This window comes from Passer domesticus, chromosome 3 (genome assembly GCF_036417665.1).
Source record: "Passer domesticus isolate bPasDom1 chromosome 3, bPasDom1.hap1, whole genome shotgun sequence".
NCBI lineage: Eukaryota > Metazoa > Chordata > Aves > Passeriformes > Passeridae > Passer > Passer domesticus.
Genome location: NC_087476.1, coordinates 54,301,020 through 54,317,670, shown reverse-complemented (window position 1 = coordinate 54,317,670; position 16,651 = coordinate 54,301,020). Strand labels below are relative to the sequence as shown.

The window sequence follows — 16,651 nt, the reverse complement described above, 5'->3', positions numbered from 1 at the left end:
CTCTAAATGTATTCTCTATAAGCTTTTGTAATTTCTTTAAATTATTTCCTACATAATACCTTAATGCCACATACAAACAAGATTTTCAGTTAAATCCTATAAAGCTCCTATTTAAGCGAATAGTACATTAAGAGATCCCACACTGTGGCATGTGTAAATTCAGTACTAGTGATAATGGAAAGATAGAGTTGGACAATCAGTAAAAAGTTGTATTTCTATATTAATTATATTGGTTATGTTTTGATTATATTGGTTATGTGCAAAAAAAGAGAGTTGCAAGTTGAAAGATAATATAAACAGCCCATGATTTTCTAGATTAGCTTAACTGCTCATTCAATTGATACTCCCTACATAGCCAATGCACCATTCTAGAGCCATCATTTGTTTGCAAGCATCCATTAAATATTTGACAATCATTTAGCAAATATCAAGAAGGAAAATAAAGACTGACTGTTAGTGCTCATCTTTACAGCAACATAGTGTAACCCAGATTTCTGTTTTTCCTAGGAAACTTCCAATATGAATTATCTGAAACCTATTCTTTCATTTTAGGAAATTCTCTGCTGAGACTGCATGAATGTTTATTATTCTGGCTGCTAGCACTGTTTCATTCTGGCACTGCTTCTGACTGTTCTTCTAGGTGAAAAACAGACATAAACTCATAGAACTCTGAAGAATATCAATATCAGGGGTTTTTTTTCCTCATGTTCCACCCTATAAATAAGGCACATTAAAAAAAAATACGTACATTGGTCGCTGGATCCAGTGGACAAGCCTTTGCATGGCCTGAACATATACACATGCCTCCAACGGAGATGTCTTTTATAGAATAGTAATACTGTAAGACAAAACAGAAATTGAATTGCTAAGTGGATTCTAAAATGCAGGTGCCAAATTGCAGAACTCATTTCTTGTGACAAAACTGTCAGGTCCTGTTTTATTTCTTTTTTGATCTATTACAAATATAGCAGACAGTGTAATCCAAGCCGTGTCTTGATCAACAGATTCAGGCTGAGTGAAAGAAAGGGTGTAAATTGGCACAGTCCCATTTGTTTGAAGTCACAAAAGCCATGTCAATTTATACACAGCATACAAAAACATGAGAATAGGAAAAGGCTATATGCACACTGGATAATGAAAAGTCAAACTATAGAATTTAGAAGCTATAGAATTTATTCCCTTCAGAAAATATGAAAAGGAAAAGGAAAAGGCATGATGATGGGAAGATGAGAAAATCTAGGAAAAATCCCATGAAACACCTTTGTTCACCTTAGCTGGGTCTAATTTGGGCATTCACCAAACTGTGGAAAGAAGAACAGTTTTTCACTATTGGCCTTTGAATGATCATGAAACAGTCTTTATTACTGAGATTTAGGTACTTTTGACCTGTGTTTCTACCATTTGGCCATTTCTCTTTTTTCTTTTTTAAGGATTAAGAGCCCTAAAAAGAAAGAATATTCATAATCTTATATTACAAAACCTGTGAAAAGTGAATCTCATCCATTGTCTTCTGTTTAGACAAGGGTCCTGCAACATGTTCACAGCTGGCTAATCAAACAAAACATAAGCTATTTGAAAATTTTGCTATTACGGTGTTCAACCTCTTTATCAGATCATAAATAAATATAACAAACAAAATGAGAACCCTTATCACTCCTAGTTAAACTTCCAACACAAAGAAAATGTATAATTTGTGGCTACCCTTTGTTTCCTGACAAGGGTGGCAAGTTTCAGTTGCTCCTTGATCCTTTGAGGATGAGGATCTTCTGAGAGATTCCACACAGAAGTTACAGTTCTTTGTTGGTTTGAGAAACCAGCGTATTTTCCTGCACTCACATTTCATGAGTTTAGAGTAATTTTTTAAGTGCTAATTAAATTTTGTATTTCTACTACTTGCTTAGAATCAGATTATTAAATGTCCACTTTTACACAGTATTCATCATTAGTGAGGTTGCAATAACTGCATTCAACTGGAAGGGATTCTAGGTTTGTAATTCAAAACAAAATGGCATGTTCCAAACTTTCAGAAATAGCCAGCACTCTCTATTTAGACAAGGAATTGAAAACCAGAAATGGGAACAGAAGATGCAAATTTTCTTAGCACTTAGCCATCACTGACAAATGATATTAACAAAAGAATAATGATACACCCCCCCCATTCATAACAGGACTTATTTTTGTTTTGGAAAGTTAGGTTACCAATATTATATGATGACCAACAGGAAGGGAAGCGATTAAAAAAAAAAAAGGAATATAATATATCTCCCAAACCAGTTTTTGAGAATTCTTAGTAGAAAAAACTGAAAAATAAGAGGTTTTGAGAGTGCCTAGTAGAAAAATCAGAGGAAAACACGAACAGTACACATTATTGTGTGTCCCTGTGCAGGACAACAGGGAGATATGGCTTAGAAAGGAAGTAAAGACTGCAGAAAGAAGAGACAGATGTGCACACACAAAGCAGTGAAGAAGCCCAGAGTATGGGTATAGTATGAGTTTAAATGCTGTATCCATTCTTTTAAGCTAAAGCAAAACACAAAATGTTTACTGCTACCTTCATATGATATGAAAAGTGTTGCATTCAGACCCTATTATTACTTATAGTACAATTACAAATTCTACTCAAAGGGAGTGTTCAAGGCATGCTAAAGGTAACAAAGGATTGAGTGGCAGAAGAGGCAAGAGATACCAACAGCAAACACTTGCCAAATACCTACATCCAAATGTCTGCAGGCAGAGGAGCTGGGTGTTTATGTTAATAACACCATTAAGCAGAAAATGCAAAATTGCTAATTCTTCTAGAGAAGACAATAAAATAGAGTGCACAAGGAATTCTCCAACACCAGGATCTTGAAAGACAACAGCAGGTAATCCTCCCAAATAATAACTCCCAAATTTTCCTATGGCAAACAAAGGTAGGTACAGCACTTAAAAGTGTGAGATAATTTTTACACGTCTGTCTACTGCCTTGCAAGAACTTACCCTCCTTGTAACAATGGGATCAATTTCAGCTGGATCTTTGTGTGCAAACATCATTAAATCAGCATTTAGTGTCCTTATCCTCTGGAATCTCAGGCGAATAAAGCGAGCAGAGGTGAACTCCAGTAATTCACGTGACGGATCATCAGCACTAGGTCGTCCATTAATTAGAGAAGTGTGAATCTGGAATATTATTAAAGCAGTAAGGAATTACATTACATCAATTTTGTCATGATTAGGCCAAAAAATATCACTACAGGCATTGTGTTAATGCATTTGTACATGCAGAATAAATTATTTCCTTAGAAAGTAGATTTCCCTCAAAATATTCCATGTGTCCACAGACCTCAGCTATGATGAGTCTTTACAATAGAATACATTTAGAGGAAAGGAAAGTCATCAAATACAAAAAGACTGCATCACACACTGCATATGTGTACCCAGTCCCTAAACCAAGTGTCCATGCTGCAGGCAATTCAGTTGTCCTCCCCCAATCTGAAACTAGGTAATCATACAACCAAATGGGCTCAGAAATTTTGAGCTAAGGGAATGTATACTTGCAATGGGATTCAGAATTCAACAGGTTTGCACCTCTTAGAGCGATCATCATCAAAAGGCTTTTGAACTTTTGAAATACTGAAAACTACAACAGCTAGATGAGACAAAATCAGCATTCATAAGCACTTCTCCTTTCCCACTGTCTCTTTACACATCTTCTCCTTTGAAGACTGTTCTCAGCAAGGTGAAACAATTTCCTGGGTTTCAACTGTTTTCACCTGGTCCCAGAGGAAAGTCTTTATCACTTCTGAGAACTTTGTTTATCATTTGTTTTTCCAAAGACACTACCACTCTCTCCCTACACTATAGTTTCTGTAAAGATTACCTCCCCCTTTCTCTGCCTGCCCTATCCTAAAAGTCTAGAAAACTAGGTAAGACTGTGCCTCCTTCATAGAGACTCTCTGACCCCAACTGAAGCATCAAGCACAAGGCAACAAAAAATAGGATATCTTCCCCTCCTGCCTTTGTAGTTGATCATGGCACATTAGCTCTGAATCAACTAAATAAAGCAGATGGGCTGGTACAGAACTGTTCTTGGTAAAGGCCTACAAGAAGAAGCATGTCAAGTATAGCAAAATACTGTTAATGAGCACCTAGAGGGAGAGAGGAAAGAAACCATTAATTTTCCTGTATTCTCAAGTGTTAAATTTTAATTGGGGCATTTTTATTACAGGCTGGTACACTGAAAGAATGTTCAGATGCTAAGCCAAATGTGCAGAACATTGGAATGAGTAAGAGAATTATTTATTCTTTGCAATGAACATGTGTTGCCTCATACCTCAATGCTCTGAGTGAGAGGTCAAGCTACACACCATTTTCTGTCATTGAACATGGTCATATCAGTGCTGGTTTAGGCAAACAGCTGCACTCCAAACACCAGCTGGCCCTCACTCAGCAGTGGCTGCCTTACACTGAGGAAAGAGACTAAATCTACTGCTCCCAGGAAAGCAGCAGCTCTTGGTTCCTGGAGTTTTTGGAGGTGCTGGATAGACGTACTGAACAACTACTGTCTTGCATTGCCTATGTGATACTATCAACTCATTCATCTCAAAGGCAGGGGTCAAGAGGATGGTGCCAGACTCTTCAGTGGTGTTAGGATGAGGAGCAAGGTCTCTAAACACAAGAAGTTTCACCTCAATTTTGAGGAAGAACTTCTTTACATTGGCAGTGGTAGAGCACTGGAACAGGCTGCTCAAGGAGGTCATGGAATCTCCCTCTCCAGAGACATTTAAAACTCACCTGGATGCATTCCTGTGTAACCTGCTCTAGGTGACTACGTTTTGGCAGGGGGCTTGGACCAGATGCTTTTCAGAGGTCCCTTCCAACCCTAACAATTCTGTGATACTGAGATTTTTACTGCCAAGAGGGAAACCGTATACCTCCTCATGTCCAGCATTCTGCTCCACTGTATCTACAGGTACACCAAATCACTGGGAACCACTCTGGCTGGCTGCCAGGAGCAGCCATCAATTATATCTTGCCTGTGTATGAATCAACACCTCTGGGTTTCTGCCATGTTACCTCCAGGAACAGGTGATATCACTACCTCCTCCTCAGATCATAACAATACAGTCACTGAGCTCTGACTCAGTTCTGCTCCTGACTACAAGTAATTAAAGGACACGTCTTGAAACAAACAGAATAAAATGCTGTGAAAAAGACATGGTGCAAACAAAAGGTTATAAAAAAACCCCAGAGGAAGCAAGGAGGAGGTCCTGAACGAGAAATGTCTGGCTACAAATAGGACAAAAGCACATGACCAGAAAACTGCTCAAATCCCTGGTGAAGAGAGAGAGAACATGTGTGGAGAACACACTTCAAAGGAAGCCTGAAGAAGGTGGCAACAAGTCAAGTGGAAATTGACGGATCTTTCCAAATAAAGGAGAATTTTAGCAGAAACACATGCCTAAAAATTTATGCATAATATTTACTTGTGAGCAAAGAAACATATTTCTTCAGAGTATTTTTTCACACTATCACTGCCTTCCTTTAAAACAGGATCCAAGAGATTTCTCTTCTACTGCCAACAGACATACATGGGTTATGGTTTAAAGCAATAGAATACTAAACACTGAACTTTGATATTCCAGAGATAAAGAAGTAAATCTAAAGTAGTGCCTTGCTCAGTCTGATAGAAAACCATGGCACCATGGCAGTAATAAGCAGCATGGCAATCTGATTATCTCTTCAAAAAGACAAAAATAAAGACTTTGGGGGTGGGAGGAGAAAGATGCGGGTGAAATCCCATGTATCAAAAGAAGTACCCACAGAGTAATTACGTAAAAGTATTAATCCCAGACACAGCTTGACCACAAATGACACAGTTGACAATCAGCAGTCATACTTTTTGATTATTTTAGAAACAACAAATTTAGTCTTCAGACACTGATGGGGGAAAAAACCACCTCCTTGGAATGATAGTTTTACAGAACAAAAATGGAAGTTAACAAAATAAAACCAGAGGTATTCATTTTAGAAAAGACCCTATTTTTGCAAAGATTATCTGCCAGTAGTTCATCTATTTGGCAAGGCTAATCTAGTAAGATGATGACTTCCAGTTATATTATTTTTATGCTTTGTCTTTAAATGTTTCACAATTTAATTTTAAAACAACAAACAATTAAGTTCACATAATTACTGAAATGCAGCTATGTCCTGCATGAAATATGGCACCTGCTCAGATATGCACAGCAAAATGACACTGTGACTCAAAATTTTCAAAACTAGATAGTTTTATCAAAATGAATCTGAAGTGAACATTTTACATTGGCAAAATTAATTACCCTAAATTATTTCTCCTCCTATAAACATCTGTGATGAAATCATTCATTTCTTCCTAGAAACATTTAGAATCAACTTGAAAACTGTCCAACCAAGTTGTTCCTACTCCTTGGAAAGAGAGTAAGGAAGAAATTAAGAATACTTTAGGAACATCTGTCATTATTCAGAAAAAACCCCTAAGAATCCTAATTTAAAGAAGTTTAAATAGGTTTAGATTTACAATATTTTCAATATGACTCTCCCAATGAGACATCACTGAGTTTTTCCAGAGCACACTTACTCTTTTCATCTCCCTCCACTATCTTGCACCTGTTTGAAAGGCACTGTTCCCAGGACAGTGCACTTTCAGTCAAGACTCTAACGTGGCCCCTGCCCTCCAAGTATTTTTGAATTGGACTTGAAAACTGTTCCAGGGAACACAATCCTCACTAAGCACCTACCCCTCTGCCATATTAGATCATCACAGTACTCCACACACAGTTCCAGTGAAGATTTGCCCTCCTTGCACACATCAGCTATGGCCTGCCCTAGCTATGCCCGCGCTGCATTGTGAGCCACTCCACAGTTCTACAGCAGAGATTCCACAGCAGAGATTCTACAGCAATTCTACACAGATTCAAAGCTCAGTCTTCCAGGAAAATATTAATACTTTAATCCACCCACTGGGCTGCTACAACTTGGATAATCTAAGTTCCCATGAGGGAACAATGTCAAGTTTTGTTCAGGTTTTATGGACAACTTTTATTTACCATTTCCAAGACTGAAGTAATAATCATAATTTTGGGTTCTAAATGAAAGATACTTCAATTTCAACTAAAAAAACCCAACTTTTCCTTAACAAAGCATCTGTCCATGACTATATTCCTACAAATGGAATCTTTAGGAATCTCCAACATAGGCCAGAAGAAAACAATTATGAAAGACTGTAAGAAACAGAGCATTTCAACACTGATCACTCTAATGCAATATGATCACTTCCTCTGACTAATCAGTGTAAAGGCTTCCTGAGCTACAGCGTGAATCTGAGTCATAGTGTTTAATATCTACCATTTGCCCTTTTTTGTATTAGAGCTCTACTCTCTTTCTCAACCATTATGTTTTTCATCACACATGTCCTTGTCCCAATGCGAGGAAATTTGCTGCTTAAAAAAAACCAACAAACATACCTGTCACTGGCAGGGCTGTTCTTTGTTTGTTTCCTTTTTCCTTTTAAACCTGGAACTCATAATTATTTCATTGAAAGTATTCTAATTTTTCATTTGAGAAAATTGTGAGCAGTCAACATATTATATTTTTTAAAATTACGTATGATAATAAATACACTTTTTTTATCTGAGAACTGTGGAGATGTTACAAGTTCTCTACTCTGAAGAGAATTTGGTATAAGACTAGCCCATCAGCATTCATGCATAATTCTTTTTTTCTTCTTACATTTATTACTCTGCTTTTAGCAACACTCATTTTCATATAGTATTTTTCGTGTAGTATCATAAGCCGCTAATATAACAAATTATCTTAAATTTTGCATTATCAACAAATGCTGCTATTACACAGTCTTCTGATTTTTTAGATTGCCTGCAAGAATGCTGAACAACAGGGACACTACTAAATACATTCAAAGGACATCTCAAGTACATTAGAATCTCTGGACCATGTCAGAACCAAAAGACCTATCCAGCTTGGCAGCCTGCCCCATACAGCATCCAAGCCAGCATGTTAACAGTAATATGAAGGCAAGCATACATAATACTTCCTCAGGGATTTGCTGAGCTATAGGTAGTTTCTATACATCTGGTAAGCATCAAAGTATTTCCATGAACTCCATCTCACCTTAATCCAAGTCCCCGTTCAATATCTATACCATCACTTAATTAGGCTTTTCTCATCTCATTTACATGTCGTGGGGAAAGAGATACTTCCTTTGCTGGTTTTAGATCTGCCTTATACTAAGCTCACTTAATACTTCCAGTTCTGAAATTGGAAAAAAGAAATGTATCTTTCTACCAGCTCTATTCTTCATTTCATTTCTTTACTACTAATTAGCTTTGCACTGGTATCAGGCTTCAGGATCTGCAGTTTCCTTAGATGACAGGAATAGCTACTAAAAAATAGTGTTTCATTTGATGATCCATGGTCCTCAGTTACTGAGAATATCTGACAGTGAGGAGTTAAATAATAACTGTTATAATTCACCTATTTTAGCCTTGAGTTCCTTTTCACTGCTCAATTTGTCCATTTTTTCTGCACCTCTTCAGTTAACAATCTAGTTTGCAACTGTTTCTCCAACTCCTCTCCTGTAAATAATGTTTCCAGTGCAGAAACCCTCCTGACAGTCTATAGAAAAAACTGATTCAAATCATTAATTTAGTTTTTCAGCGATGACCTTATCTTTCTTGAACGCTCTTTGATCATCTTTCAGCCCACCAATTCTCTGGCAGATTTCCTGAATCTGATGCATCTGAAAAAAGATTTACTTACACTCAGTCACTCAGAATTTTTTTCACATCTTTATTGCAGTTTAACATTTAATTTGCTGGAACTTATTTTCTTACTTCTCTGCCTCATTTGCAGGAAAAGATACAAATTACACCAGTTAATTTTGATATCTATTATCTTTCCCTGTTTTACATTTTATATATGATGTATGATTTCTGGGACAGTTCTAAAATGTAGCATGCATGTGTGTGCAATTACATAGTTATTTGACAGTTAATTATTTGGACCAGGATCTGTGCTCTGTTTTCAACTAAACCATCTCAGCTGCACTGATAACATTCTGGTTTTTAAGAAACACTCTTTTGCACTACATTTTATTGTGACACCTAGAGAGTCTGCCAAAGGGTTGTAGAAGGTTGATATTATATTCTTATCCTTCCTTCAACAAGAACAGCTCAGTTCCACACCTCTGGGCAATTGCTGATACAACATTAAAGAGATGCTGTCCCAGTTTAGGTGCTGAATTTTAGTTCACAGAGATCTCGTACACCATTTTATTTCTGCTGACTTTCTTGTGTTATTAAATTATAGTGCCTCTCCTCTATAAGCCACTCAGTCATTCCTAAACAGCTCCTTGTTTCTGTCATGCCTTTAGTGTCACATTTTTCTAACATCTTTTAAAGGCTGATATTAATTATCGAGGCAATATTTCTAAGCTGCTGGGTCTGGATACTGGGAAATACTTGGATCCATCCAATCCTAGCTTCTGTAACAAGCACACCTGAAAGAGCTTGCAATGTGCTCCAGCCAGCTGACGATGAGACCTACGACTAGAATTTCACAACACTTTTCACTGGGTTTCTGCCAGTGAAGAAGTGACAAACAGCCTAAGAAACTTTTTGCAATTTCTGGCAGTAGACAAGTCCTATATACTGATGAAAAAGGACTTTACTTGTAATAGGTCTTCAGGACAGAGAAAAGTATTAACCTGCACCCCATCAAATACTTTTTTAATGTTAACAAAATCTCCCTGGGACTTCTCAAGTCTAAGCAAACCCTGCCCCTCTCAGCCCCTATTTACAGGACTTAGAGGACAGACTCTCCAAGTCCTTACTTGTCTTCCCAAACATTTTCTGGACGTGTTCCAACATGTCCGTGTCTATCTATTACTGAAGACCCCAGAACAGAAATAATTTCTTCATGTGTGCTCTCATCATCTCCCTCAACCTGCTGGTGACCTGCTGGTCTGACTAATGTAGCCAGGATACTCTTGGCTTTCATTGCTTGCAAGGTCACCTTGCTGGCTTCTGTACCACTTAGTGTACTCCCCTACTCTCGCTCAGCTTCCTCCCAATGCCCCTGAGTTATGTAGACACAGCTGGCTCACATCTCATTGAACAGAGCCCCCAGCCCACTGCTGCTAGCCTGCATGCTACCAGGCACTGAATTGTCATGTAGCTGCCCATCTGCAGGCAAAAATGTCTGATGTCAGCAATCACCAGTTTGCAGACTTCACCATCATGGGAATCTCCATTTCTGAACCAACAGGCACAGACTCTGCCTGCCTCTCTCTTGTACAGTTGTGACTTCAGGCTGCAGAGTGCCAGATAAACTTAGTTACTCACTTTTGTCACGTCTGATGCTGTGCAGTCTAATGGATGTCTACAGACATCCTTCTGCAGTCCTTTACTTGGTGACACAAATACCCAAACGTATCACCCATTCTGAAGGCAAGGACACTCTCTTTCTCCCTCAACCTCAGCAAGGTCCAGACAGTTCTTGCAGTCTCAGAGGTTAAAATCTGCATCCTGGCTCTGGAACTCAGCCTGACCTGAGGGCTCTGCTGCACTGGGCAATTGTGGCAGCCAGTGCTGAGCACTGTGCCCTGACTGTGCCTCATCACCACAGCTGAGCAGCTAAAACCACTCTTTCCACCCCTCCTTCTGTGTGTGTTTCTGGCATGAAATGATATCCAAACCTGCATCATGTTGGCTGCCTCTGTTGTTAATGCAACAGTGAAAATGCTGCCATTTGGCACTAATGTATATTATCAACTGCTGAGTTACTTAAAATTAACATACTTTAACAAAGTTTTAAAGAATTTTAAGTATGTACCATGCTCTCACACAAATTTAAAATACCCATGTATGAATCCAAGTGGTGTATTTTTCTACTTAAAGCTTTGGTATTTGAAGCCCATTACTTTGCCAAGCAATTTGAGTGCAATCAATTTCAAGCTGTTTGTAGGATATAAAAAACTCCAGCTGTGTGGCTGTGTGACATGGAGGTTTTTTTTCTCACTTTCTTTTCAAGAAAACCACACTACTAACCAGTATGCTTTTCACTGATGATAAACTGGAAGATTTAATTCTTTCATAAAAAGAGAAAGTTACTTAGTGTAATTTGTTACCAGGATGGACTGGGATGATCATCCTACAACCATTTTTGGCTAGTAGTGCCAAAGAACTCCCTTTGTTCAAGTACTCAGTAGATTATTTTTTACATTATATCCAGACTGTGGCCTTCAACCTTGGCACTCTGTGTAAGGCAGTGGTCTGACCCTAAACTATTGTCAAGAAAGGTCAGTGTTTCACTAAAGTCTAATCTCTGAGAGCAGCATACAGGAAAGAAAAGTTTCTGTCTTGCACAAAAGGTCTTGCAACTTGATAATCAGGAGTGGAAAAGACAAAAATGTCAGCATTAAAATGATCTAATGTAAAAAGTAACCCATGATTTACATTCTCAAGTTATGCAAGCACATCAGTATGAAGATGAACAACTCTGAAAATAAATTTTTCAACAGGTGATTCAGTAGCTCTTGTAATTTTCCTAAGCAATACCACCTTTAATTATCTGTTGCAAATAGCTCATTTGCAGTAGATGGAAAATTACTGCTGATTAATTAATCTCTTGGTATCTCATATTTAATCCCTAAAGACAAAATTTCTGTGAGTTTTCTTACTGCAAGACCTAATCTATCATTAGAGCTGATTTCACAACTAGAATAGTAGATGAAAGCATATGCCAGAACTCAGCAACCAATTTTTCTTCATAAATACATATTTATAATAACAGTGTATAAGAAATGGTATATTTGGCAAATTTTGCTATATTTCTAATAAACATCTCACTATCTTAATAAATTAGTGGTTTAGTAAGTGAAAGCACAACTCCCTTCTGTGCCTCTCTAATGATTACAAGAGCTGCTTGAAATGCAATGCTTAAACTTGCATTAAAATGTCAAGGGCTATGCATGTCAGATTGTATCTCAACTAATTCATTCCCCCTAAGAATACAGGCAAATGTCAGTTTAACAAACTGTTTAGCAAATACTATTGTGTCATTGACAACTATACCCTACAGCTTAAGCTAAATAGGGCTTCATTGCTTCAGTTTTGATTAACTTGCTTTTGTCATTTTTCCCTTTCCAATTTCACTTGCCTATTCAAACCACTGCTTTTTTATGGCTCCTGAAATTTTCATGCTTGTCACTTTTGGACAAAAAACGATTTGTCAAAGACATCATCCTACATACTTGTAAACAGACTGCTCATTGTCAGAGCAATATTTATTAATAAATCACAGAATAATAAGAAAGTTGATTACCTTGAAAGTGTATTTATATAATGTCAAGTTTTTATTTTCTTGTTGTAATTGTCTTACTTAAGCAGAAACATTGCATCAAGCTGTAGTTTCAGCTAGTTATGCTGACCACAGATTATGAGGGACTCAGACAAGATGCAAGGCCTGGAATACTGTACACAGCCATGATGGTTTATGCTCTACTGGCTCTTCTAAGTGAACTTAGAAGTGAGACTTCATCTCTTAAGACAGCAAAAAGGTATTTTGTGATCACGCCAATGGCAACTCAAGCTGCAAAGCATGAAAATTATGTTAGTCTGAGTTCTGATCAAGCAGAGCTAAATACCTAGGCATTACTGAGTTAAACATGACCACCTCCCTGCTTAAAGGATGAAATGTAGTGGTCTGTTAAACACATTCTCCAAAATTGCTCAAAAAGCACAACATTAAAACTCAAATTATGCTATTTTTTAAGAAAGGACTAAAGTGAGATGACATTACAAAAAAAGTGTATTTTTTCTTTACTACTCCTCAAAGTAGTACACCTCTTCTTGGACAATGATCATGAATAAGACAAGTAATTTCAAATAAATAACAAAAAAGGAAGGTTATGTTTTCTTGCACATAATAATAAAAAGCATTCTGATCCTCAGATTTCACTAAAAGGCTTCTAAGTATGCCAAGCGAAACAATATTAAAAAAAATCTCACACAAATAACACCCAAACCCACTTTTCTATCAAGATTTTTTGATTTCCCTTATTCATTGTATGATTATCCTAAAAGCTCATGGCACTTCACACTATATATTCCCCCCTGAATGAGATACACTGTGGAGTTACCATGGAATTACAGACAAATTGTGGCCAGTACAGTATTTTGACCAGTAGAAAGAAAATCCACAGGAACTTTTAACAGCTGTAAGCAGTTGCAAACTGCTGCCAAAAACAACTGCTGATGTAAAAGAGGGAGAATGTGAGGATTTAAGCTGTTCAAACAGTAAACAAGTACATCTGCTCCTGAATGTTATCATTAAATAAACTGTGGTAATATGCTTTACATTGATACAACATTCTTATTTTGAACCACAACTCTGAAGAATTTTAGACTAAAGCAATTCTAACAAGACTTTTTTGAGGTTTTTTGTGATGGAAAAGTTCATTACAATCACTGTATAGTGTTGGACTCAAAGTTCGAGCAAAACCTGTGTCATGTCATTTGGAACATAAACTGATGAATACTTTTGAAAACCAGATGGGATCCCTGTGAATGGGAAGCATTCGTTTCCTTTAAAACCATTTACAATGACTAAAAAGAAAGAATAAATAGGACATTCAGTTGTAGAATGCAACAAACTTTGATACCTCTCCAACTGTGAACCTGACCTGTTCAGACTTCAAAGATATTTTACAGCAGCTACTAGAAAAAAAGTCAGGGGAAGGAAAAAATCCATTTCTGAGTAGCAGAGAATGAACAGTCCAGGCCAGGAATGTAATCAGAAATCTTCTGTAAAACACAGGAGATTAAATAATTATGTGCATGAAATGTGCTTTTTGTTCTTTGCTCCCATCATGATTAATTGTTGGAAAGTTACAAAAATAGTAGTGCTTAGTTTAATTACAAAAAACTACACTTGGCAGCGTTTTGTCAAGCTCTCAAATGCCCAGATTTTTCAGATTTCAGTTATGATACATTATATAAAATTACTCGTATAGCCAACTATTGTGCTGGTTTTTGCTGGGACAGAGCTCACTTTCTTCACAGTATCTTGTGTGTAGCTGTGCTTTAGATCTGTGATGAAAACAGCATTGATAACACAGAGCTATTCCAGCTGCTTCTCACCCTGCCTCCCTTGGTGAGGAGCATGGGGATGCTTACAGGGTCAGCTGGGGACACAGTTGGAACAGCTGACCCCAACTACCACAGGGATATCCCCCACAACGTGATCAGCAATAAAAGTCGGGGAACAAATCTGCCATGGCCTTTCAACTGTTCTTTTGGATCTGTTCTTCCTTCAGAAGATCCTCCAACTTCTAAAACAAAGAAAAGCTCTACTGTGGCTACTTTGTTATGTCCCTCTGTAGGAAGCTCAAACCATAGAATCCACCTGCTATGGATTTGCTGTCCTTGGCAGTCTTATATCTCACTTGGCTATCAGCTTTATTATTCTGATGTGCTTGAAAATACTTCTCTTTGGAGTTTTTAGGCCTCCCGCACAGACATTTTTTGGTAGGAAAAGGCAGTAGTTTGGTTCTTGACTTTTCTTTTGCCTTACTGAGATTTTATGTTAATTTGCAAAATTCCTGTTTTCCTTGCTTTTATATGATGTCTTTCAGTTTCTAATGCCTATTAACACTCAGGTATTTTGTGCTGCAACCTTTTTGGATACTCTAAAATCTATTCTTTTTTTGCAAATAGCATGCATAACCTCCTGCATATTTAAAAAGATAACATACAAAAATATATTTCTACCCTCAGAGACTACTTTATAGTCTTTTTTCTCTTTCAACATTTTCTTAACATTAAACAGTTAGAATATTATTGCCATTTTACAGAACAGTCTTTAAAGAACAGTATTTTGAGCCATCCTGCCTTGCACCTCTTCTCACAACATTTCGAGTTGCATGCCATAATCTCAGTTGTACCATTACATTGTTTCTTGAAAGAACATTCAAAGGGATTTAAAAATCAGTCTTTGTGACAGTTAGCCAGCCTATGGGAAGCTAAGAATAGTTTAATTTTAAACTACAGTGGGTTTTTTGCCTTTTTTCTTGCTTCAGAGCCTCCTTACATGTTGTCACCACCTTGATTAAGTAGGACTGCAATCCTAACTTTTCCTACTCTTCCTCAGACATGATACACCAATTTTCTTTGGCAGAGAGTTGTTTGCTGAGACAGTCTGTCTACTTAGCTACTTACCCAGACTGTCCCTCTGCTTTCTTCATTTAAAAGTTCTTAACTCTAGACCGCAATCAAATAATTTGATATTTGAATTTTGAGTAATTTTTCCATTGGTCCACAGTGTTTAATTGACTAACTTTCCTTCTATTGAATTTCTGTAACATTTACCATTTAAACTGAAAATTCCAGGTAAACTATGCTGCTTGGTTTCTCTCCTCTCCTCTCCTCTCCTCTCCTCTCCTCTCCTCTCCTCTCCTCTCCTCTCCTCTCCTCTCCTCTCCTCTCCTCTCCTCTCCTCTCCTCTCCTCTCCTCTCCTCTCCTCTCCTCTCCTCTCCTCTCCTCTCCTCTCCTCTCCTCTCCTCTCCTCTCCTCTCCTCTCCTCTCCTCTCCTCTCCTCTCCTCTCCTCCCCTCTCCTCCTTTGCACTGACAAGAAAGTATACCTACATTTGGCCTCAGGCTGATATATTCATATCTCCCTGCTTCGATGATATTTTAGTGATTAAAGTTACTCCTTCACGTAGCCCACCTGGCTTTTAATGAAAATTGTCAAAAAATTGTCAAAAAAAATTTTTTTTTTGACAATTAAGCTATTCTTTCGCCCAGTAATTTTCCATGGCAACATCTAAAAAAAAAAAAAAAAGAAAAACCAAGCAACCAACTAACAGACAAAAAACCAACCAAGCAAACAAAAACAAACAAAAAGAACTCAACCAACCAACCAACCAATCAAAAAAAAACCAAAACAAAAAACAAAACAAAACAAAAAAAATCCCCACCCACAATGGATCTTCAGTTCCTCCAATCAAACAGAATACAAAATACCCCTCACCAAATACCTCCCACTACTCTTGTTTTGCTGTGAGAATGAAATCTATTATTGTCGAAAACTCAGCTACCAATCCTATAAGAGAAATTTGGGTCATTCAAGTAAATACCAACACTTAAGCATGCCAGTTCCCTTTAGAATGCTGAAAGAGTATGTTGAACTATAAACTACATTTACAGTCATGAATCCTCCTTTTAAAATTTGGAAAATCTGCCACAGATCTACATAAAGACACGTAACGCTTATCTTTTCAGTAAGCATTGTGGTCAACTAACAATAGATGATAAAGAAAAAAATATTCTAATTAATTTGACTTCAAACTGAAAGACTGCTCTGTATAATATCTTTTCTGCATCTGGCAACTCATTACTTTTTAAGTATTATGATTCATATGATTCATCAGTTTTTCTTTTCTTTCAAGAAATGGTAGAAATTACAAAATCAGTTTCTGCTCAGGGAGAGAAGATGTGCCAAGATAGAAAAGCAGGCTGTCTAACTACACAAAAGAAACTTTCATTCCAACTTGGCCCACACAGATGTACCAGTAAGTATCCTGTCTCTTGTTTACACATTAATGGGACACTGCAATA

General features: G+C 37.4%; 1 protein-coding gene across 4 annotated transcripts in view; it reads right to left on the bottom strand.

Moving 5' to 3' along the window:
• LAMA2 (laminin subunit alpha 2) overlaps window positions 1-16,651 on the bottom strand; it is a 340,056-nt gene that overhangs the window by 216,137 nt on the left and 107,268 nt on the right. For all 4 annotated transcript variants that reach the window (XM_064413130.1, XM_064413127.1, XM_064413128.1 and 1 more), the window contains exons 5-6: window positions 2,980-3,159; window positions 749-838 (exon numbers count right to left, since the gene is read on the bottom strand). In XM_064413130.1, the coding sequence (XP_064269200.1) occupies window positions 749-838; window positions 2,980-3,159 (270 nt within the window). The remainder of the gene's footprint in view (window positions 1-748; window positions 839-2,979; window positions 3,160-16,651) is intronic.